Here is a 24,256-nt window from a genome sequence, read left to right as displayed (position 1 = left end):
ATCCAAGTACCCCGCGGAGTGTCCTGTTCTTTAATAAGGACTACCTCACCTTCTTGAAGCACTGAGTCAATTGCAGACCTAACCCCTTTGTCTCAATGGCAATGTTTTCCTTAAACTCAGCAAATACTCTTTATGCTACTGATCCCGAAAGATGTCAAGTCGTTTCTGGTCTTGTCTCCATTTTCTTTCCAATGCATTGGAAGTGTCCCTATTAGGCTGGTATTCCTCATCATTCATATCTTCAATAGTACGTCCAGGTACCCCGAGATGTGCGTGATGAGATAAGAAGTGAGCAGGAGTTAATGGAAATCCTGATTTCAAAGTCTTCAAACATGTATATCAGAGGTCTTGTGTTTATAATAGCTTCTATTTCTGCAAGAAGAGTTGCCAATTTATCCCAATCAAGAAGTTTTCTCTTTATCGACTTTTGAAGTGCTCGTTTCACTAGTCCAACCAAACGTTAATAGCGTCTACCTTGCCAAGGAGCAGCTTCCGTAATGTATTTCCAGGTGATATTTTCTGATGAGCAATAGCAAAGTACTTCATCACTGTCAATCACCTGTTGCCACTGACGATCCAAAACCTTTGCTGTTCGTTTAAACTTAGAGGCGTTGTCAGATATAATATGGTGTGGCTTACCTCGCCTGGCTACAAATCATTTAAAACAACAAGAAATTGGCTTGCTGTTAGATTTCTAATGCATTTGAGACAGATTGCTCGAATTGCAAGACAAGTGAATAGACAGACCCAGAATTTTACACGTTCGTGTTCTTCCTTTACCAAATAGGTCCCAGATAATCCAATCCAATACTCTGAAAAGGTTCAGACTTGGACACTTGATCTTGCGGCAAGGAAGGCATCGGTGGCAAAGCGTATGGTGGACCCTCATATCGTCAACATATTGTACATCGTGACAATTCTCCTTTTGTTTTCTCTTTTACCTTGGGGAATCCAGTGCTCTTGTGTGACTTGTGGTAATGTATGAGAAACTCCACTGTGAAGCATCTGTTCATGAACGTCCTTGATTACCAGATGTGTAAATATTCCGAACGAGGAATTATTTTAGGAAAATTTTGCGTTAAAGGAAAGATCTGCGTTTGAATACCGTCCATGACATCTCAGCAGACCCTATTTGTCTATCTGAAGTACAAGTTGTCGTTGTTGGTTGTTTTATCCCCTTTTTCATGTCATTCAGCGCATTGAGATATCGTCTATTCTGAACTGCGTATTCCCAGAGTATACATGCCATACAAACACTGTGAACTTGGTCGGAAGCATAACTTGAATGGTTTCTGAACACTTGTTTGATCAATGCATACATATCTTGAAGAAATAGTTTCTTGTGTCTCCTTTCTCAAAACGCTCCAATTTCTCTTCTGTAAAAATCTTGCACAGTAGCTTGTCACACGAATTAACTTCTGGAGAGAAGAATAACGTTTCTCATCAATTTGGAAGGGTGAATTGTCACATTCATTTGATCCTAAGTCCATTTTACACTCCTTTTTAAAGTTGTTAGCAACATAAATTTTGTTGGACTCAAGATAGTCCAAAGTCTGAGTACTTACCTTTATTGTTCGCAGTGCAAATCTTTTTGTTCGCAAATAACACAAACAAAAGGAGAATCTGTTAATTCTATGAAAGAAACATCTGATGACTCAACTGCTAACTACTAACACGAATTGTTTTAAATACGTGGTGTGCACGTGCAAGCTAAATTTAGTAGAGCAGTTTTTGACTTCTGCTACATTAACAGTTCTTGACTTGTGGCACAAGAGTCATCTATCGAATTGGCTAGTCATTGATCGCTGTGTGGACTACATAGAAACATGTACCCTGCTGGGTTCACCTGCCAGGTTGGTGTTCACCCAGATGGGGGTAAAGACCCCACTTGCTCATCATGGAAGGGCATAACGACACAAGCCTAGTGGTTAGAGTTCTGGTTCTCTGACCATGATGGCCTGGGTTCAATCCCGGGTGGCGACAGCAATATAATGAAACGAGTCTGTTGGTTCATTCTCACTGTCTATTTGGCTATGTCTGTGAGATTAGACTTGTTTCCGTTGATGAGGAGTTTCTGTGATCTGGCGTGGGGACCGCTGACAATGAGGATTAGTGCTTTCTTGTTAGTCATTGATATCTACTGAGCATGCTGTTCAAAGCTGGTGAAATCCTCATAGTGCACGCAATCAATATTGATAAGCCAGTTACTAGTGCCATATGGATTACACGGAAACATGTATCTGTCTGGGACTTACGTGCCGGGTTGGTGGGCGCCCAGTTGAGGGTAAAGACCCCACTTACCCTACTTAGAGGGTTATGATGACATAAGTGATGACAGTAAATTATGAAACTTGTCTGTCTTTCTTTCTCATGTTTCTCTAGCTTTTTCTATGAGACTATGACTAGTTTCAGTTGTTGGGGAGTTTCTGTGGTGTGGCAAATGGTCCGTTGACGATGGCGTTCAACGCTTTTCTGGTGGTCATTGATATCCACTAGGCGTGCTGTACTGAGTTTGTGGTCACTGTAATGCCTACAATATATTGAATTAGCTAGTCATAGATCGCCGTGTGGACTACACAGAAACATGTACCTTGCTGGGCTCACCTGCTGGGTTGGTGACCGCCAAGATGGGGTAAAGACCCCACTTGCCCCTTTTGGAGGTGAATAACGACACATAACCTAGTGGTTAGAGTTCTGGTTCTCTGACCATGATGGCCTGGATTTAATCCTGTGTGGCGACAGCAATAATGAAACGAATCTGTTTATTCTTTCTCACTGTCTATTTGGCTATGTCTGTGAGATTAGACTTGTTTTGTCGATGGGAAGTTTCTGTTGGGTTGGTGGGCACCCAGTTGAGGGTAAAGACCCTACTTACCCTACCTACAGGGCGATGATGACATAATAGATTTCATCGTACCACAGCTTGTAAAGTCTATAGTACAGTGCTCAATTTGGGTCACTACAACACGTAGCACACACACGCACACAATACACAGAAACTACGCTAACTACAATAAAAAAAGACATTCATTCTAAGTCTATTTTGAGTTCTTTATATTTACTATAAAACTTACATGTCACTGTAAGTATTATAGAATTAGTGATTGTCAATGTGCTGATGTTGATTTTGCTGTACATGTTTGCCGTAGTGATTACTTGTCCACCTTTGCAGTATCCAGCCAATGGCAGTATCTCGACCGGAAACAATACATGTAATGCAACAGTGAAGTTTACTTGTGATAATTGCTATGTCCTAGTTGGCCGAGTAAACCTCACATGTCAGATAAATGGACAGTGGGATGGAAATCCACCATTATGTACAGGTATCATGCAGCTGTTAAGACTTGCAACTACATGTAGTTATGGTAGCCGGAAGTACTGAATTGAACTTGACAGTCTAACTTCTCATGAGATCTTTGTTTCTCATGTGATCAGTGGGTCTTTGACATGTTGTGGTATGTTACGCTTGATGTTTATGTATAGCGGTTTACTGCTCGCCACTGATGACACCATACCATGGCAAGAAGAGTTCTAACAGCACTGACTGTCAAACAGTTGTTGAGTTTAGTTGTGATGATGGCTTTGTCCTTTCGGGACGATCACATCTTATCTGCCAATCTAATGGGAAGTGGGACAATTTGAATCCTGTGTGTGAAGGTAAAGCTGTTGTTATAAGTTACTTTGTTGAGTAGAAATGGTCATGTTTTTATTGTTAAAGATATGAATGAGTGTTTATCATTTCCCTGCCAGAATAACGGCAGCTGCCTTAACACGTTTGGTAGCTTTAGATGCATCTGTACAGCATACTTCATGGGAACATACTGTCACATGTGTATGTTCTGCTTATTTTAATGAATTCCTTGTAATTTAATTTAACTTGGTTTACATTCAGCTACCGGCAACATGTACTCATTTGGTACATCTCAGAATGATTTTTCTCTACCAGCATTAGATGATTATTCTCATGGTCCAATTGCTATTGGAGTCGGTTGTTTTCCTTTTGGCCAACAAAGTCACCAGTCAGTCTATGTAAGAACAGAGCAGAAGGTACAGTCAGTGCTATTGTAATTGTAGTTACATTTTGTAGATTTCAACAAATGCTGTTATCTCATTTGATCGGCCTTTTTTGAGTCCCTACCCACGTGTATTTCCAGGTTTCACATATACATCAATTGTGGCACCTTTCTGGTCTGATGTTGATATTCGTCGAGATGGAATGATATTCTATAATGTTTATGAGGCATCGTTTTCTACTTATATTGAAAGAGCTACCAAAGATGTACGTGACTTCACTGGAGACAATTCTTTTACAGCACAATGGGTGTTGGTTGCCACTTGGTATCAAGTGCCAAATTATCCTGACGGCTCTGGCTCATATTCAGATTCACTTTCAGATAGGGTAATGCTATTCTGCTAGTATAATGTATGTGTAACAGTGTGCTTAATTTAGTTTGTGACTGTATATTGTTTTAGCGCAACACATACCAAGTCATACTTGCCACGGATGGTAAGCAGACATTTTCCTTGTTTAACTATCCTAGCGATGGTCTGCAGTGGTCAGGTCGTGGCACCGCAGCTGTAGTTGGCTACATGTCTCATGATGCTAGTGTATTTCACAGTCACTACTTGTCTGGATTTGATGAAGTGATCAACCTTGTGTCTCATCGTTTGGCTAATGGACAAGTGGGACAGCTGCTTTATCAAGTCAGTGAAGATACTAACATTTGTGCTAGCAATTCTGTTTGCCTCAATTGGTACTTTGACGATATCGATCGGGAAGGAGTGTCTCCAATTTGGCATTTTTCTCTTCCACCATGTCCTTGTTCATTAGTTCAGGCTGCAAGCGATTGGATGTACCAATGGAATCAGTCAACTTCGACATCTGTTTGTTACGTGTCATCGTTCCCATCACCATTTTACGGTTCTCAAGTTCAGTGCTGTTACAGCTTACCAGAATTTGGATTGTTTAATGGGTTTCTTCTAAACAATCTCCCACAAGGTGGTACTGCCAATCGCTATCATCCATCACGTTTCTCACTATTTCATATCAACTTTGATATTCAACCTTACGAAGATTGCTGTATCAAGACTGACCTTTGCAATTTGTATTATCTGCGTCGTCCCTCTCAGTCATGTTTTGGTTACTTACCACCATTTTGGGGTATAACAGTAGTGATGCAGCGTTTCTTAATTATTTGTTTTCATTTTATTTCTGTTTTAGCTTGGACCTGGGGAGACCCACATATTAGTACATTGGATGGGAAACAGTACACATTCAATGGTGTTGGTGAATACATTCTAATGAAGACTGTAAACGAAACATTTGTGTTGGAAGGTCGAACACGTCTGGTAGAGAACTCGAGTGCTACTGTGTTCTCTGCATTTGCTGCAGCTGAGTTTATAGCAAGTACTGATTTTAGTCGGTCGCTGTTAAAGTCAAGTGTCATTCATACTGAGCTGATGGACGATAATACTCTTCGTGTGAAGGCTTGTTGCTACAGTTTAGAAGACACTTTTGTTTCCAGTGGCTCTACATTGAAGAGAAGTTCTTGGCGTGAATTTACTGGGGAGTTTGCTGGTCTTGATAATGTCACTCGATTAAGATTAGATAACATGGTATTGGCTCGTCCAGCTGATAAGAAATTAGTGGCTGTTTTTTCTTCTGGAATATCAGTGACTGTGGAGATAAAGAAAGCGTTACTGACTGTGGTCTTTGCAGCTCCCAACACTTTTAAGGGAAATACAAGAGGTTTACTGGGCGTGTGGGACGATAACAAGTTAAATGACTTGACAGCACGAAATGGCACAGTCATATCCATCAATTCAACTGATCGTGAAATCCACCATCTCTCACAGACATGTATGTTTATTAATTACATATTTTTGTTTTTGATGTGATATCTTGATAACTACTATTGGCTTTGTCGTAGGGCAAGTATATGAAAACGAATCTTTATTCTACTATGACGATGGGAATGATGTGACTACCTTCTCTGATCCTAATCACATTCCAGTTTTTCCAGATGAAGCTGTCAGCCGCTACACAGGTGAACAAAGAACTGCATGCAATGATGATCCTCAATGTCTATTCGACACATTTGAAACAAATGATCCAGAAATAGGGCAAGAAACTCTTGTTACTAATGCACAGCTAATTGAACAGTCTACTTCTCTGAGTAAGTAACTTAAGAGTCATAAGTTTTGCATATGCCTGACTGATAACACACTGCATATTATGTTGTAGTGAACTTTCCTCCCGTTCTAAATGGTAGTCATGTCTTAAATGCTACTCTTGGTCAGACTGTGAGGTATGTATTCATTGGATCAGACAGCGATGTTTTCAATGTGACGTTGGATGGTATTCCTCCTCCATTGGCTGATTATACTTTTGCAAGAAATGGGGATGAGTTTGTGTTTATTTGGACACCCACATCATCTGGTATTGTGAGTCTTCTGTTTATTGCTAATGATACGACTGGTTCGAGCAGTCAGCTTCAGCCACTCATTCGTCTGTGTGCATGTCGGTTGGAAAAAAATGCAGTATGTATAATGGCAGATGGAGATGGAGGAGAGGAGCAGTTTATTCTTGAACAGTGTGAATGTGGTAGTGGTTGGGAAGGAAGATTTTGTAGTGTGGATATTGATGCTTGTTTAACATCAAACTGTCCAGAAGGTACTAACTGTACTGATCGATCTGCACCAGACACTGGTTTTGATTGTGGATCCTGTTCTGCTGGACTTCAAGTTATAGATGGAAAATGTCAAGGTTTGTGATTAGATATTCTATCAATTAGTATTATGTGTAATAAACTCATGTCTTGGTACAGACATTGATGAGTGCATAAATGATACACTGAACAATTGTCAACATTCATGTTTCAATCAAGTACCATTCTTTAGCTGTGAGTGCCACACAGGGTTCAACCTACAAGATGATGGCGTTAACTGTTCAGGTTTTTCTTTTTCTTTGTTGCAGTGAGTATAAATTAGGCAGGAAAATATGTTTAACTGTTTTTTAGATGTCAATGAGTGTGAAAGTGGCAACCCATGCCATCAAGTTTGTATCAATGTACCAGGTTCTTTTCAGTGTGATTGTTTTGATGCATTTCTTCTTTCAACTGATAACGTCACTTGCACACGTATGTCAGCTGTGCAGAAATTTTTACAAATTTATTTTAGTGATTTTTAAAATTGTTACAGCGGAAGAAGTATGTATAATGGGAGAAGCAGACTGTGAGCAGCTGTGCTCTCGAAATAGGAGTAGTGGAGTTGAGACCTGTAGTTGCAATCAAGGTTATCGGCTTGATTCGAATGAGCGCAACTGTTCTGGTATGATTGTATATCACTTGTACTTGTTTGTGTGAAAATTTGATGGGTTGGGTGTGGTTTCTCCTCAACTAGATATTAATGAATGCTCTGAGAATTTGGATAGCTGTCATCAAACATGTGTGAACACAAACGGATCATTTACTTGCCAGTGTAATAATGGCTATAAGCTAGAGTCTGATAGACATACTTGTACAGGTTGAGCTTACATTTTCAGTTTGAAAAGGTATGCAGATTGATAGTAGTACATTCGATTGTGTTTACGTATAGATATCAATGAATGCGTGGAGACCCCAACAGCATGCAGTAGTATTACTGGACAGCAGTGCAGCAACTTGCCTAGCTCGTTTAATTGTTCATGTCCACTTGGAACTGAAGTTATTACCAGTGCTTGCAAACGTAAGTTACTGCATTGTTCATTGTTGTGGTTGTTTCAAATGTTGTGTAATGGTTGATGTTATAGTTGCTGATGATTGTGCTTCTGGTCCATGTCTGAATGATGGTGAATGCTTTGATGGTGTGGGCATGTTCACGTGTCAGTGTAGCTCTGGCTACACAGGAGTTGTGTGCAATCAAGGCTAGAACTTTTTTCATTTATATTGATGATGCTCTGAAATTATTTGTCTAGAGCTGAATGAGTGTGACTCAAATCCGTGTCAGAATAACGGAACCTGTACTGATCAGTTTGACAAGTTTAAATGTCATTGTATCCCAGGTTATGAAGGAGACTTATGTGAGAGAGGTAGGGCAAGTCACATGTCTAATTCTTACTCTCTACAATTGATTGTCATTGTTGTCATATGTTGAGTGCAGAAACGAATGAGTGCGAGTCATCACCTTGTCAAAATGGAGTAACATGTGTAGACTCTTACCTCAGCTTCACATGCAACTGTGTTGTAGGATATCTGGGAATTTTGTGTGAAACAAGTTAGTGTGGAATTCATTGACGTCTTAGATGCTTTAATATGTATTGTATCATGTCGTGTGGGTTTTGCCAGCCGTGATTGGTCGATACAGCGGGTACAAATCGTTTGTACACTGATACCCTACTCCTGTCAAGGAAAACGCGTATACCCTACCGTCGCTAGGATCAATAGCACAACACAGCTGCTTTCAATGACGCGCAGATGATTTGATGTGCTTTTAATTAGCTACTAAACGGCCAACGCACTTAGACTCCGTCTAATTAGTTACAGAATGCTTACTGAGAAACAAGTAAGAAATAAGATTTAATTACTCACAGCCAAAATGAAGGGTAATTCATACCCATAAATGGCCTTGCATGATACAAACCACTTATCGTATGGGCAAATCTCTGATATCGTTATTATTCCGCCTCGGGTGAGTGACAGCTAATTGCCTTGATAATCATCTCGGCTTCCCTCAGTAGTTATCTTGCTTTTAGCTGCCACTCCCTCAGGTAATAACAGTGATATCCTCAACGTGCCCATACTATAAGTTACTAGAAAATGTGATGTGTATGCTTTTAGATATCAATGAGTGCCTATCTATACCATGTCAAAATGGAGCTATCTGTGAGGATGATGTCAATGGCTATAACTGTGCATGTGTGCCGGGCTTCACCGGTGTGTTATGTGAAACAGGTCAGTACACACGTTTGTGTAGAAGTAAGCTTACTTAATTAATTTATTATTGTCTCATTTGTTATACAATTACATGTGTAGAAGTGAATGAATGTAATTCATCACCATGTCAAAACAGTGCTGCATGCACTGATCAAGTGAATAGATATGAGTGTCAATGTGTGGCTGGTTATTCAGGACAGCAGTGCGAAACAGGTAAAGGGATTGGTTGAAGAGAAAATAAGTGTGTATGTGAGTGCATGCATGCGTGCCTGCTTGTGTGCAAGCATACATGTGTACATGCATACATGTGTGCATGCCCTCACATGTGTGTGTGTGTGTGTGTGTGTGTGTGTGTGTGTGTGTGTGTGTGTGTGTGTGTGTGTGTGTGTGTGTGTGTGTGTATGTTTGTGTGAATACTGCATTTACAGATATAGACGAATGTGCTTCAAGTCCTTGTCAGAATGGCGGTACTTGCACAGATATACTGGCTGGCTATACATGTAACTGTATTGAAGGCTACACTGGACTAAACTGCGAATCTGGTAAGGAGAAATGCTGAATTGTTGTGTAATCATATTCATATTTCTTATGTCCTTATCAGTAGATTTTAATGAATGTGAAAGTGAACCATGTTTCAATAGTGGAGTTTGCAAAGATGTTATCAATGGTTTCCAATGTACCTGTGCAGGTAAATTCAGCGGATCATTTTGTCAAATTGGTGAGCAGTAATTCAATGGTGATCTGCAGTATGTGTTAAAATTGCGATTGTGTTTTTGATATTCAGTACAAAACATGACTGTTCCTTGCACTGATGAACTTGAGTCATCAGACTGTGATGACGTTGTTGCCTGTGCTGAGGCTGCCTTTTCTTGCACCTATTCATACTTTACTGAATTCCTTTTGCCATTATGCAAGTTGCAGGACTGCACTTCAACTGCAGTGCAATGGTCATCGGCAGCCAGCTCATGCTTGATCAAGCAAATACATAATTACTTTTTGCTGAACTACAGCAGTGAACCATCACCCACAAAGTGTATTGAGTTTCAACGGTTTATGTTTTATTCACAGCAGGAGTGTCTTAATCATTTTCTGTGCAGTAGCAACATTAGTCATTCTGATGCTGATATTGTGTCAAATGTGTTTGACAGATCTTCTCCTCTTCGTAATGAAAACATAGAGCAGATGTTGCAAGTTATAGATTCTTGCCCAGGAGATGGTGTGGACTCACTTGCTGATAGTTTGAAAGATAGAGGCTTTGTTATCTGTGTAGTTGTTGAATTGTTAGCAGGCAATAATGAAACAGTTAGAGCAGCATCTGTTCTCTCTAGACTTTTAAACCTCATTGCATCAGTGACAGGAGGTACTGGTGATGTTACTTCTTTCGATTCTAAGACATGTCCAGCGTTACCTTCTGACAACAACAGCCGAAAACGTCGAAGCGTAGCTGGCAATGACATAGTACGAATTCGAAGGAATACAGAAACTGTTGCTTCTTCTAATACTACTATTCAGCTGGCATTTTTGAGTAGTGGCGATAATGCTGTCAGTTTGTCAACGTTATGTGACAATACATCAACTGTGGGGAATGCAAGTCTGGGTTGTTCAGTGTGTGGTAATGGTGTGTTAAATGTTGCTGATGAGAGCTGTGACGATGGAAATGAAATGTCTGGTGATGGTTGCTCTAACGATTGTGCCATTGAGCGAGGTTATGATTGTAACATAAATGTGGCACCTAGTATTTGCATAAACAAGACTTGTGGTGATGGTATTCGTGTGTCTGGAGAGGAGTGTGACAATGGGAATCGTCGTGGATGTTCTAACTGTTTGATTGTTCAAGGGTTTGAGTGCTCTGATGTATTTTACGAAAGCAGTGTGTGCTTCAGTTGTGGCAATCAAATAGTGGAAGAGTTAGAGCAGTGTGACAATGGACTCAGTAGTGCTATTGATGGTTGTAGCAATACCTGCTTTGTTGATCTTCTTTGGGACTGTACATCTGTGATTGACGAGGAAAGTGTTTGTGAACATGTTGCTGTTGACTTCAATGTTGCCGATGTCACAACTTTGAATCCTTCAGTTATTGGCTTTGGTGCTGCTGGTGCCGTACTGTTTTTAGTACAGGAAGTTGGACAACTGGATAGTAGTCGTTTTGGTAATACGGTAAGCAAGCATTTCAAAGAGCTTATTCTCTTCATGGTCATGGCGTCATAATTTTGTTTTAGGATTGGAAGAGTATAGAAGTTAATATGTCTATTCCAGCATCTTCTAACATCTCTTTTGAAAATGTAGGCAATTTTTATTGGTGCAGTGTATCTCTGATACTGTAGTTGCTGTTTGTAGATTGATTATTTACGAGATCAAGCAGTTCTTCAACAAAGGATAACAACTTCTGACTTCTTAGCATTAAATAATTCCATTGTAGAGGATCAAAGTGTTGCTGATGTCAGTTTAGGAGAGTAAGCATATTATGTTGTGATTTTGTCAACTCATGTATGATGGTGTTACTTGTACTTCTCTTCAGGAGACACAAAAGATTTGTGCGTTTGAATAAGCCTGCTAATCTTACTCACGTGTTACTATCATTGGTGTTTCGTCATTCTACTGTAGACGTCCAGGGAGAGTTTAGGTAATTTTTATGATTGTAAACTAGTATGTGGATAAAATGAATTTGTATTTTGCACATGACAGGTATGTTAATTTGACAATTGTGGATATTTTTGATGATCGATCTCCAACAGTTATGATCACTTTGAGATATAATGGCTCAAACGATAACTCACCAATAGTCAGTATTGCTGGTCAGCACTTTGATGCCTCATAGTGCATGTGTGAAATGATGATAGCAGTGGTTGTTGATTTTAGAGAATGCAACAATTATTATATCTACATCTTCACCTATAATTGTGTTATCACTTTCTCCTCCATCTGTGGATGTGTCATCATCAGTTGTTGTAGTACCTTCATCAACAATCATTTTACAGACAGTTTCTTCTCCACCTTCTGTGATTTTATCGCCTATTCTATCTCCATCTGTACGCCTACCTGCTACCGTTGAACCAGTGACATCATCACAAGTAGTAAAAGTCTCTTCTGCAGTATTGAGTACCCCTCAAACATCAACTTTATTTGAACCCACACCAGTTTCTTCAGCTTTACTTACATCATCTATAATAACAACGGTTCATGTTGCACCAACTTCATGTTATTGTAAGTTATCTTTTAGCAAGTTTACAGGTTCTTCTGTTAAAGTATACTGTATGTGTGATAGTGATTAATTGCCCTGTGCTGAATTATCCCATGCACGGCAGTATATCTACTAACAACAATGTTTGCAATACAACTGTGCACTTTGGCTGTGATGATTGCTACTTTCTTGTTGGTCAGTCAAACTTAACTTGTCTGCCGAATGGAGAGTGGGATGGAAATCCACCTTCTTGCGAAGGTATTGTGACTCATCTGCTTGTGGTGACTTGACCATTAACAAATACGACATACTAATAATAGTACTACTGAAAGACATGACGTAACAATATTCAATCCTAATGCTTCTTCTTACAAGTCTTCTGCAATCTCTTCCTGCTACAAACTTCACGAACAAGAGAAGAAACGTCGCTACGAAGAAAGGGTGAAACGAATAGAGCATGCCTCTTTTACTCCCCTGGTGTTTTCTTGTCCTGGAGGTGCCAGCACTGCAACTTCAATGTTTTTGAAAAGACTAGGGTCTCTACTGTCACTGAAACAAAACATTGTCTGCAGTACTTCCATCAACTGGATAAGATGTCGCATTGGCTTTGCCTTATTACGTGCATCCATCATGTGTCTCAGAGGCTGCAGAACAAGAACATCTATCAACAAAGACATACTCTTGGCTTCGGCTGAGAGTAGACTACCTTGCAGTAGTTAAATTTTAGAATGAATTATGTGTTTATTGTAATTGTTTTGCGTATGTTGCGTACAGTACCTTTGCTTAATTATTTATCTTGTATGATAGAGTTTGATTCTACTGCTGCTGCTGCTGCTGCTGCTGCTGCTGCTGAGAGAACTGGTGTATTTGAAAATCAAACTTTATCATACAAGATAAATAATTAAGCAAAAGTTCTGTATGCAACATACGCAAAACAACTACAATAACACATAATTCATTCTAAAGTTTAACTACTGCAAGGTAGTCTACTCTCAGCCGAAGCCAAGAGTATGTCTTTGTTGATAGGTGTTCTTGTTCTGCAGCCTCTGAGGCACATGATGGATGCGCGTAATAAGGCAAAGCCAATGTGACATTGTATCCAGTTGATGGAAGTACTGTAGACAATGTTTTGTTTCAGAGACAGTAGAGACACTAGTCTTTTCAAAAATGTTGAAGTTAAAGTGCTGGCACCTCCAGTACAGGAGAACACCAGGGGAGAAAGAGAGGCATGCTCTGTTTGTTTCATCCTTTCTTCGAATCGACGTTTCTTCTCTTGTTCGTGGAGTTACTACTACTACTACTACTAGTGAAACTTGTAATAATAAAGTCACCGCCGTGGCTTAGTGGTTAGCGACGATAGCTACCACTCCATGGTTTGGGGGTTCCACCCCAGTGATGACAGTAAATTATGAAACTTGTCTGTCTTTCTTTCTGATGTTTCTCTAGCTTTGTCCTTGAGACTATGACTTGTTTCAGTTGTTGCGGAGTTTCTGTGATCTGGCGAACGGTCTGTTGACGATGACGTTCAGTGCTTTCCTGGTGGTCATTGATATCCACTAGGCTTGCTGTACTGGTGTTCGCCGTCACCGTAATGCCTGCAATCTATATTGAATTGGCTAGTCATAGATCGCCGTATGGACTACACAGAAACATGTACCCTGCTGGGCTCACCTGCTGGGTTGGTGAGTGCCCAGATGGGGTAAAGACCCACTTGCCCATCATGGAGGGGCATAACGACACATAAGTGGTTAGAGTTTTGGTTCTCTGACCATGATGGCCTGGGTTCAATCCTGGGAGGCGACAGCAGTATAATGAAATGAGTCTGTCGGTTCTTTCTCACTGTCTATTTGGCTATGTCTGTGAGAGTAGACTTGTTTCTGTCGATGGGGAGTTTCTGTGATCTGGCGTGGGGATCATTGGCAATGAGGATCAGTGCTTTCCTGGTAGTCATTGATATCTACTGGGCATGCTGTTGAGAGCTGGTGAAATCCTTGTAGCGCACACAATCAATATCGATAAAGCCAGTTACTAGCCATGTGGATTACATGGAAACATGTACCTCTCTGGGACTTACCTGCCGGGTTGGTGGGTGCCCAGTTGAGGGTAAAAACCTCACTTACCCTACCTAGAGAGTGATGACGACATAATAAAGATTCCACTTACCTTACCTAGAGGGTGATGACAACATAACTATGACTCGTTTCAGTTGTTGGGGAGTTTCTGTAGTCTGGTGAATGGTCTGGTGAATGGTCTGTTGACGGTGACGTTCAGCACTTTCTTGGTGGCCATTGATATCCACTAGGCATGCTGTTGATTTGCCATCACCATAGTGCCCTGCAATCTATATTGAATTGGCTAGTCATTGATCACCGTGTGGGCTACACAGAAACATGTACCCTGCTGGGCTCACCTGCCAGGTTGGTGGGCACCCAGATGGGAGTAAATACCCCACTTGCCCATTATGGAGCGGCTTAATGACACAATAATAATAACATTCAGATGAATTTTGGTCTGGAATAGCACACTTTCTTAACGGCAAGCTCTCTGGAGACAATTCTGGGGGTGATGATAGGAAAAACGGACATCATCAACTGTCTGGAACCGGGTCAAGTCTTACAAGTACTTGGGTGTGGACGAGAGTAACGGTATCCAACACAGCACTATGCTAGCCTCTCTGCGTCTGGGGCGAAGCTAGCACTATGCGAGAGACGCTTCGTCCATGAGTACTTTCACAGAGAGAAGATGGTTCTCCCGACCGAGTTTTATGGTCGGAACAAGATTCTGGCCATCAACGGGTTTGCACTGCCGGCTCTCACTTACTGTTTTGATGTCATTCATTGGAGGACCACGGACCTGCAGCAGCTTGATTTACGGACCAGGAAACTTCTCTCTATGCACGGTGTCCACCATCTTGTAGCAGACGTTGACCAGCTGTACACTCCATGCTCCGAGGGCGGTTGAGGGTTACAACAGATCGAGTCGACGTATCAGTCTTGTATTGTGGGGCTTGACTGTTACCTTCGTAACAGCTGTGATCTCTTCATGCAAATGGTACAGGAGTGTGAAGCTAGGAGGTCCTCTCGTTTGATCCGACGCATGGTCTGTCAGTTACTGCACAGCTGCAGGGGAGTCTCCTCCAAGGACAACAAGTCACAGAGCCTGCATGGAAGTGGGACATCCTGTGTGATGGTGTCTTTGACCAAGCGCCTCAGCCCAATGCAAACATTTCCGCATGTGCAGAGGTTCTCTTTGTGTACAATCCTGGGTAGGAAATGTATGCATGGTCAGTATCATTGTTTCACTGAGAAACCACCTGTGGACATGAAACAGACCTACAGATGGCTGGCTGAAGTCATCGAATCTTTCTGCTGCAACTGAGGGCTGGTTGTTGCTGCTCAAGACCAAACTCTTCGGACTTGGTATTATGTGCGTAACATTCTGCATTGAGATGTCAGTCCCATTTACCGCTTGTGCAGTGTAGGCCTGGAAATAGTTGACCACATTGTTGCAGGCTGTAGTGCCTACGCATCGATGGACTACACTGATCGACACAATCAGGTGGCCTCTATTATCCATTGGGACATTTGTTGTCATTTTAGGGTTCCAGTGGAGAGCAGATGGTACTGGCATCATCATGATAGGCTTGTGGAGACGGACGACATCACTATGATGTAGGATACTGCCATTCCTATTGCTAGGAAGATCGGTGCCAATTGTCCTGACATCTGTTTCAGAAATAAGAAGACAGACACTTGTCTCCTTATTGATATCAGCTGTCCTGCTGATGGCAACATTGCCAGGAAACAGGCTGAGAAGTTGACGAAATACAGTGACTTGCGGGGTGGAGGTAAGTCGCATGTGGCAGTGTCGGACACAGGTTGTTCCAGTGGTGTTGGGAGCGTTGGGCACAATGCACGCAGGTATTGCATGGTGGCTGGACATTATTCCAGGTCATCACAACCTGCAACACTTACAGAAAGCAGTGCTTCTTGGATCCAGTTGGATCCTACGTAATGTCATATTTTCTGTTTAGACAGCCATGATGGTCTGAGGCAGGGTTTGCCTCCAGTGCTTACAAGAGACCTTACAAACCAGATTGATCTGGTTGAGCACGACACATAAGTCACCGCCATGGCTTAGTGGATAGTGAAAATGGTTATCAGTCCATGGTTTGGAGGTTTAAACCTCAGTGACGGCAGCAACGTATGAAACTTGTCTGTCTTTCTTTCTCATGTTTCTCTAGTTTTGTCCATGAGACTATGACTCGTTTCAGTCTTTGGGGAGTTTCTGTGGTCTGGCGAATGGTCTGTTTGACGATGACGTTCAGGACTTTCCTGGTGGTCACTGATATCCACTAGGCTTGCTGTACCCAGTTTGCGGTCACTGTAATGCCTGAAATCTATATTGAATTGGCTAGTCATTGATTGCCGTGTGGACTACACAGAAACGTGTACCCTGTTGGTGGGCATCCACTTGGGGTAAAGACCTCTTTTGCCCATCATGGAGGTGCACAACACACAATATTTGACCTTGTACCAATAGGTACAACCTCTCGCAAATGAGAGAATACATGCAATGCACAGTCAAACACACGCATGCACATACACTTCTAAAAACAAACAGAAAGCTAAGTATATAACAGAGAATGTAATTCCTTCAGTGAGATAGCAAAAAGTAGTCTGGACATTTGCATTGGGCAACTTATCTCTATAGAATTAGAATATTCACGATAGTCCTCTAATAATAGAGTCCAGTGACTGTTTCAAAGATAAGCTTGTACTGTTCTAATCCTTACTGACGCATTGACCATTCGATTACCTAAGCGCTCACAAAGTCTCTCCATCGAAGACCAAGTACCTGTTGATTACCCTTCCTGAATATGGTGTCATATGCATTCAGTACAACCTTATAGGGATTGTGTGTGATGAAAGCTATTAGTCTGGTATCGATTGTTTGAATTGCTTGCCTAGTTTTTGAGACTTTGACATGCCTACTTGTGAATGTGAGCAATAGAATTTGGAGTTTATTTATCTTTGTCTTATTAATCATTGTCCATCTGTTGTAGTTGTGTACTGCCCGTTGTTGATGACACCATACAAAGGTAAAAAGAACTCTAAGGACACTAGGTGTGGTGTAATGGTTGAGTTCAGTTGCGATGAAAACTTCACATTATCAGGGAAGTCTTCTTTGGTTTGCTTGACGAATGGAACATGGGATGGCATTGCTCCACAATGCGAGGGTATGATCTCATAATTTATGTCAATGAATGTGTAGGGTTTGTCTCTTGCGTGTATTGTCAGATAAATGTTTGGAGTTGATAGAATGTGTATTATGTAAAACCTGCATCTAAGAAATTGGCAAACGTGCTCAAGTCTTTGTCAAGATGGCATTGCTTATAGTATATGGTTTATGGTTGGTTGTTTGAGGTGTGTTGCAATGCTGACTTTGTCTTTCATTATCAATCATGATGAGATAATTAAGGGAGAGGAATATATAGCTTGAACTGCAACGTGTATACAACATAACTTTAATAATAATTGTAATAATACTGATAATAGTAATAATTGGAGTAGAATTGAAAAGAATGATTCAAGATTCTTATCAAGAGGTAGTACATTGGAAACCCAACCTCTTTCACATTCTTAAAGGCGCAGCTGGCAAGCAATTTGTAGCAGAGTTGGCAAGATTATTAATCATTTAGTCTTCTGCACTGGAAAGCATCGTCATTACTGCTGCAATGCTAATGCCACATCTACTACTACAAAGACCACACTTTAGATCAAAACCTCACGAATATTTGAATTGTCCTGAACATCATCTAGCATTATGGAAAGAAGGTGCTATAATGGAGTTATTGAAGGAAGCCAGACCATTACAATCACATCAAACTTCAGTCTCTACCAGTAATTGACGGCAACAAATAACACAGCTCATCAATTTGCTTGTGGGTGTGGGCTATCTCTACACAATAACACTTGTAGTCACCTGAAACCCTGCTGCTGGAGGTGTTGTCTGGACAAATGTCCAGTCAAATTGCCATGTGTTCAGCAGTAAGACGAGTTTCTTCGGATAATTAATTAAGCCCTGAGTGGGATATCTCTGAATGAAATTCTTCATGAGAATTCTGTCCGACTGCTAATTGTTCAGAACAGAGTAAAAATGCATGTGAACGAGATATACTCTAATGATAAATTGTCAGAATGGGAGACTCATGCAACAACATAAATTTGCATACAACATTAAATTAATTAACTATATGAGAATTCTGTCGCGACTGCTAATTCTGTGAATGAGATATACTTTATGAATGCATACAATGATAAATTAATTAATTTGCATTGTACTCCCAAAGTTTAACCGATAACTGTTCAGAAGATTTCGGAGAGATTGATTCAAAGTAGTTCCAGTGGATGTTGTTGTTTTCAAAGCAATAGTTTTAAGAGTCTTAATACTGGCTGGAGTCCAATATCCCAACTTTCTATAGAGATGGGAAAGAAATCTGGTCCACGTTGAGTTACATTAAACTCATGTCCCTTGTCTTTTCCATTTCTCCAGCATTTCCGGCTGCACCGGCTTCAATGGCAGCAGTGCAGACAAAACGTGGTTGCAATGAATTGCGGACAGTGGTGTCAAAAAAGCTGGTTTCCCACTAAGGAAGTCCGGACGATAAATGTCACCAGGGCGAGATTGATGATTAGCAGAACAGTTCTGTTCTCTTCTACAAGATTTGTTGTCAGAAAGTAATGCATGCCACAGTATATCACATAGAGCATTGTGACGTTTCAACAAGGTACTGTCATAGCTGCAACCTAACATACAGTATACTGTATATAAACAACTTGCATGTAAGTTTGGTAGGGAAGAGCCACTTGAAGACTTAGTGATGGAGAACCGTCTAATATGGCTTGGACACCTTGGCAGAATGGGAGAGGAAAGACTACCAAAGATGTTATTGTTTGGAGAGCTAGAAAAGAAGAGACCATGCCATGGGACCAAGAAGAGGTGGCGTGATAGAATAACATCTGATCTGCAAGCCACCGGAATTGGGGATAATCGGTACAGTCTAGCACAGGACAGATCTCAGTGCACACATTCTGCGATCTAAAGCAATTAGAAGTCAACATAAGAGGTCCAATGATTGTGCGGCCAACAACAGATGCAGTGATCATCTTTGCCCTTGTGGTAGACGTTTTCATTGGAAGGACAACCTCACCAGATGCAGCCGATTCTGTAATAGTTAACAAAATGCTCTAGTCATTTGTCCAGGGCTCTATGCTCAAGGACACCGCCATCATCACTTACGATGGGCAGGTTCAAGGTGTGTGATATGGTGTTATATGGTGACCATGAATGAATATTAGACATATCGCGAGAGATGTGCACCGTATATAATATACGGTTAGGGTTAGACATATCGCGAGAGATGTGCACCGTATATAATATACGGTGCACATATCTTGCGATATGTCTAATACATACATACATACTTACATATATATATATATATATATATATATATATATATATTGTATACGTTATTGAAATCAAAGCCATTCCCTTCTTACCTCCTAGGACGTGGATTTATCCACACTATCACTACAAGTAGCGTGTATGTAACAGCAACCTTCTCTATATCATCCTAGCATTATATGTCTAAAGTTTTACTGATAATTGCTGTAAAGTGTTTTACAGCAACTGTGAGAACAAATAATTCGATACAGCAGAAATGCGTGAAGAGATTGCCTGTATAATTTTCAAACTGGAATCAGTCCACAAACCATGAGTCTCCACAACCAGTGGGAATAGAAACTCCTCCTGCTGCTGTCACTTCCGATTCATGCTGAATGTCTTTGTTGTATTCCGCAACTTCTGGAGCAGAGCCAGCTTTGGTGGTCGCTTTGATGATGTGCGACGGTTGTAAGCTATTGCACACTGTGACATCAAAATATCCAAGCTTGCCTTCCAGAAAATCAGGATGGTAGATGTCATCTGGTCGACTTACATCAAAGCTGGAACACCACTGTTCCTGTTTCACAAGATTATTCTCAGTTAATAGAGTGTGGTAGATTGTGTCACAAAGTGCGTTGTGGCGTCTGATCCGGAGTGGACCATGCCCACAACTCAAAGGTGATCCCCAAAGGATCGAGAATTTGACCACAAACCGCACTTTACCGATTCAGGTGGAAAGGGAAACATGGGTATTTCCAGCCATAATCTAATTGCCAAAAATAATTCATGCAGTGACATGGCGAGGCCTAGGTGAGGGGTTGGCAATGCCCACAACCAAGCACCAGCATGAGCAGAAGCAATAGTATTGAGTCTAGCCTATTCTCTAGGGCTGACAATCTCCATTAGTGATGAATGTATAATTGAGTTAAACCTGTTTTTGTATGTCGTGTTGTAAAGCAGTTATGAGATTTATGGTAGAAAGACAATCACCAAGCTGGCTGTGTAGACGATTATGTGCTTCAGATTTCCCAGAAACTGTGAATGTCGACACTTCTTGATCTTCAACTGCAACATCAATAGAACCAAAGCCTATACAGTCTTGGTGAAAAAAGGTTTGAGACGAACTCCTTGTTGAGTTACAGCTTCCAATGAAAGCTGAAGTAGACGATGTGAGAGCTGTATATATATATATATATATATATATATATATATATATATATATATATATATATATATATATATATATATATATATATATATATATAAGGTAGATCCCACGAAAAGCCTCAACAGTATCTACTAGTAACTTTTGATATATCATTCTAGCCGTAAACATCCACAGTTTTATTGAGAGTTGTTGCATCAGGGTTTCTGCGTCTGTGAAAATGAGTAACTTGTTACAGCGGACACTCTTGAGCAGATTAGCATTAATATTTGCAAACTTGCAGGAGTCCAATAGCCATAAGTCTCAACAACAAGCGGGTAAAACTCTTCTTCCACTGCCATTACTCTGGCCTCATGGTGATCGTCTTTCCTGGCTTCAACATGTTCTGCTGCAGCGCCTGCTTTGACAGCGGCTATATATATCAAAGGAGCAGAGATTCTCGTCAGACACCTGTGATTGCCCTGGAGACGTCTTCCAACCATTTTTTGACTGATCGTCCTGCTTACTTTGATATAACCATACATAATTCGTTCCAACTTAAATTTATGTTAAGTTCAGTGACTGTCGTAGGTGCTGCCGGTCTGGCTGGGGAGATTAAGAAAGACACCAACATGATGACTTAGTGTCCTCTTCTGGTGCACTCTTCTATCCTCTGGTAGTGGTATCATTTGGATGTTGGACTCTTGTCAGCCTGGGAACTTTGAGAACCATATTGCTACCAAAACAATTACTTCAAACAACACTTCGTTTCACAGGCCTACAACAACCTTATGCAGCAGCTGCAGTTAGTTACCTCGTAGAAGTTTAATGCTAGACTGATAGAAAGTAGACTAATTTTACAGTAGATGTCATGACTGTTCTGGGGATTTGCCTGATATTGTAAGGAGCAAGTATATATATATATATATATATATATATATATATATATATATATATGATGTGATATGGCGTTGTACAGTATTTAGACATTTGGTTTTATTTCTATTTGGTTCGGCCTATGGGTCAAAACGTCCCAAGTATATCTTGATATATATATATATATATATATATATATATATATATATATATATATATATATATATAGGTTGTGTTAAATCATTGTCTTAATCAAAGAGTACTTGTCTTATTTAGCTTTATATAGGTTGTGTTAAAAGAGTATTGTCTTGTTTAGCTTTAGCTGAAACAGTAGCCCCCACACGCTCAGAAGGAGGTTCTGATCTAACAACTGCTGAAATCATCTTTGTCATTGCTAGTGTTGTTGGAGTTGTCTTTCTCATCATATATATACTCATTATTTTATATTGCAGGTGTGCACACAGTTTGTTTAGTTTGCAACGTAATTGTCATTGCCGTCTCTATTTTCAGAATTTGTAAAAAGAATAAAGTGGAACCATCAAGTGATGATGATCTGGCACCATAACCAGTGAAAGCTTGTGCTGATCGTACACAGATACTGCTGAATGGTGAAACGAATGACTGACATTTCCATGCGAGTATCTAGTATAAGTTTATTTGGCTAGCTGCATGTTAAATTAACTTTGCATATAACTGATTTTGTTTTGTCTTTATTTGTCTGCATGTCTAAGCTGGAGTTGAGAATTAACTAGTTATTGCTCTGTGAGGATCACTGTTTTTTATTGTTGTATTAATTAAACAGTGTAGTTCCTTTTCTGAACGATTTTGGTGGTGGTTATAGACATTTAGTTAGTGGTCTCAGTCTGCTTAGCTAGAGTAGAACGCTGCCCTCTTTAGTTACTGTGATAAAATAGTAGAAAGGTTCCAAACACTGGGGGCCGAATGTTGTCTACATATATCGATTTCTTGATTAAAATGGAAATTAAAGTATTGATGGGGCGAGGCTCAGTGAGAATAGACGTGAAACACAGTGATTTGTCATTGCGGAGAATATGCACGGGCGCGACTCCAGTATCCCCAACCTATACCCCTGGTTTTGCACGTGACCTCAGTAGTAGGTCTGGGATGGAAATGATAACGCTCGTTAAAAAGTCTTTTTATATTACAAGGATCCGGAAAAGTGGCCCTCCCTCCTCTTCACTCTACCATTGGCTAGTCGGGTAGCCAGACCCTCCCCTTTTCTATTTTCGGTAATAGAAAGGGGGAGGTGCTGGCTACGCGAGACTAAACGTTGCCCTCCACGTCGAGAGGTACACCGGTACCCCCTGGGAGCCTGAGACGTAGAGGCACTTCCACCGGCTACCGAAATTGCGTCCTATTAGACACATGTGATCTATAGTAGCCACAGAATTGTGTGCCATGTCCCAGAGAGGAAAATTGCGCCTTATTAAACAAATAACATCTTTAAAGCCACAGAATTGTGCTGTGTGCTCTATAGAGGAAAGTCGCGCCATATTAGACAAATGAAACATCTATAATATATACATTGAATTGTTGCCGCTGCGCAAGCGGTGTCTTATCACGGTTCGACTGCTGCAGAATTGCCTGTGCATACGCAGAAAGTTCTAGGAGGCTATTGGTTGGGTGTTCGAATGCATCCCAATGGGAGAGATTTCATTGCCGACCAGTACACCCTTCTCCTACTAGAGTCATAACCATGGCTGCCACTAGTGGTCATGCCACTATGGTGCACCTGGCTCGACAACTCGGCGCCACCTATGTCTAAGAGGCTATGAACATGTCTGCATATTTATGGCGGTCGTGTGTACGTCGTGCGATTGTGTAATAACTATGACAAGGTCGATCTCGACGAAGTCATGGAATGGGCTGCAGACGGTGGTCACGAGGATGTCGTCCGTTTGTGTCGAGAATTGAGAGCCACCAATTTCGACTGGGCTATATTATGGGCCGCAAGTTGGTCACGAAAACATCATGTGCCTGTGTAGTGATTGGGGTGTCACCAATTTCGATCTACCATGGCCTGTCCAGCACACAGTGGTCATGAAAATATAGTGCACCTATGTCACGAATGGGAAGCCACCGGCGGCGTCAAGACTATAATATGGGCCGCAAGTGGTGGTCACAAATCCATAGTTCACCTATGTCACGATTGGGGCGCTCACGAAGTTGACCGGGCTATGGCGTTTGCCGCAGAAGAAGACCGTGAATCTATCGTGCGACTATGTCGTGATTTAGGAGCCACCGACGTCGACTAGGCCATGGTGTGTGCTGCAAACAACGGTCACGAATCTATAGTGCGCTTGTGTCACGATTGGGGTGCTGAAGAATATTTGACACTGCCATGGCTCACGAATGGTCATGACATGTCCCGAAGAGGGGGATCACGAAGACATCGTACGGTTGTGTATCATCTGAGCCACCATCGATTCAGATTAAGCAGACTCACCCACATCATCACCTCGCTGCTAATCCTATCCTATAGAAAGGACATCTTTTTAGTGTGTTGGTTCGTCTGTGTCGGTTCCCAGGAGATGCCTTTCTTGGCATACACCAAGGTTAAGGCTCCTCTTTGATCTCCTCTTCCTGCTTGGGTTCATACGACATTTTCTCTACATCCATATGAGGTCTCAGAACATGCAACGCCGAGTCGAGCGCTTCATCACCGATTCGATC

General features: G+C 41.1%; 1 protein-coding gene and 1 long non-coding RNA gene across 3 annotated transcripts; both read left to right on the top strand.

The window, feature by feature from the left end:
* Positions 1–3,235: 3,235 nt before the first annotated feature.
* Positions 3,236–4,011, top strand: LOC134197536 (uncharacterized). The gene is made up of 3 exons (XR_009972663.1): positions 3,236–3,323; positions 3,484–3,657; positions 3,719–4,011. It is a non-coding gene; the product is annotated as an uncharacterized LOC134197536 (long non-coding RNA).
* Positions 4,012–4,567: 556 nt separating this feature from the next.
* Positions 4,568–22,382, top strand: LOC134189071 (uncharacterized). Of its 2 annotated transcripts, none has more exons than XM_062657311.1 (26): positions 4,568–5,161; positions 5,222–5,860; positions 5,931–6,176; positions 6,245–6,766; positions 6,828–6,953; positions 7,020–7,139; positions 7,201–7,329; positions 7,402–7,524; positions 7,597–7,725; positions 7,790–7,903; positions 7,955–8,068; positions 8,140–8,253; positions 8,817–8,930; positions 9,012–9,125; positions 9,341–9,454; positions 9,517–9,630; positions 9,697–11,069; positions 11,132–11,194; positions 11,250–11,365; positions 11,431–11,535; positions 11,598–11,707; positions 11,772–12,116; positions 12,178–12,351; positions 17,159–17,332; positions 21,879–22,014; positions 22,073–22,382. In XM_062657311.1, exons 1-26 carry the CDS (start codon positions 4,591–4,593, stop codon positions 22,125–22,127), a joined length of 6,054 nt encoding a protein of 2,017 aa, XP_062513295.1. In that variant the 5' UTR covers positions 4,568–4,590; the 3' UTR covers positions 22,128–22,382. The 2 variants fall into 2 exon arrangements, with proteins under 2 accessions (XP_062513295.1, XP_062513288.1); XM_062657304.1 differs by having other exon boundaries at positions 9,514–9,630.
* Positions 22,383–24,256: the final 1,874 nt, after the last annotated feature.

Source organism: Corticium candelabrum, chromosome 1 (genome assembly GCF_963422355.1).
Source record: "Corticium candelabrum chromosome 1, ooCorCand1.1, whole genome shotgun sequence".
NCBI classification, from domain to species: Eukaryota; Metazoa; Porifera; class Homoscleromorpha; order Homosclerophorida; family Plakinidae; genus Corticium; species Corticium candelabrum.
The sequence above is the reverse complement of the archived record's forward strand: the minus strand, read 5'-3'. Positions and strand labels throughout refer to the sequence as shown.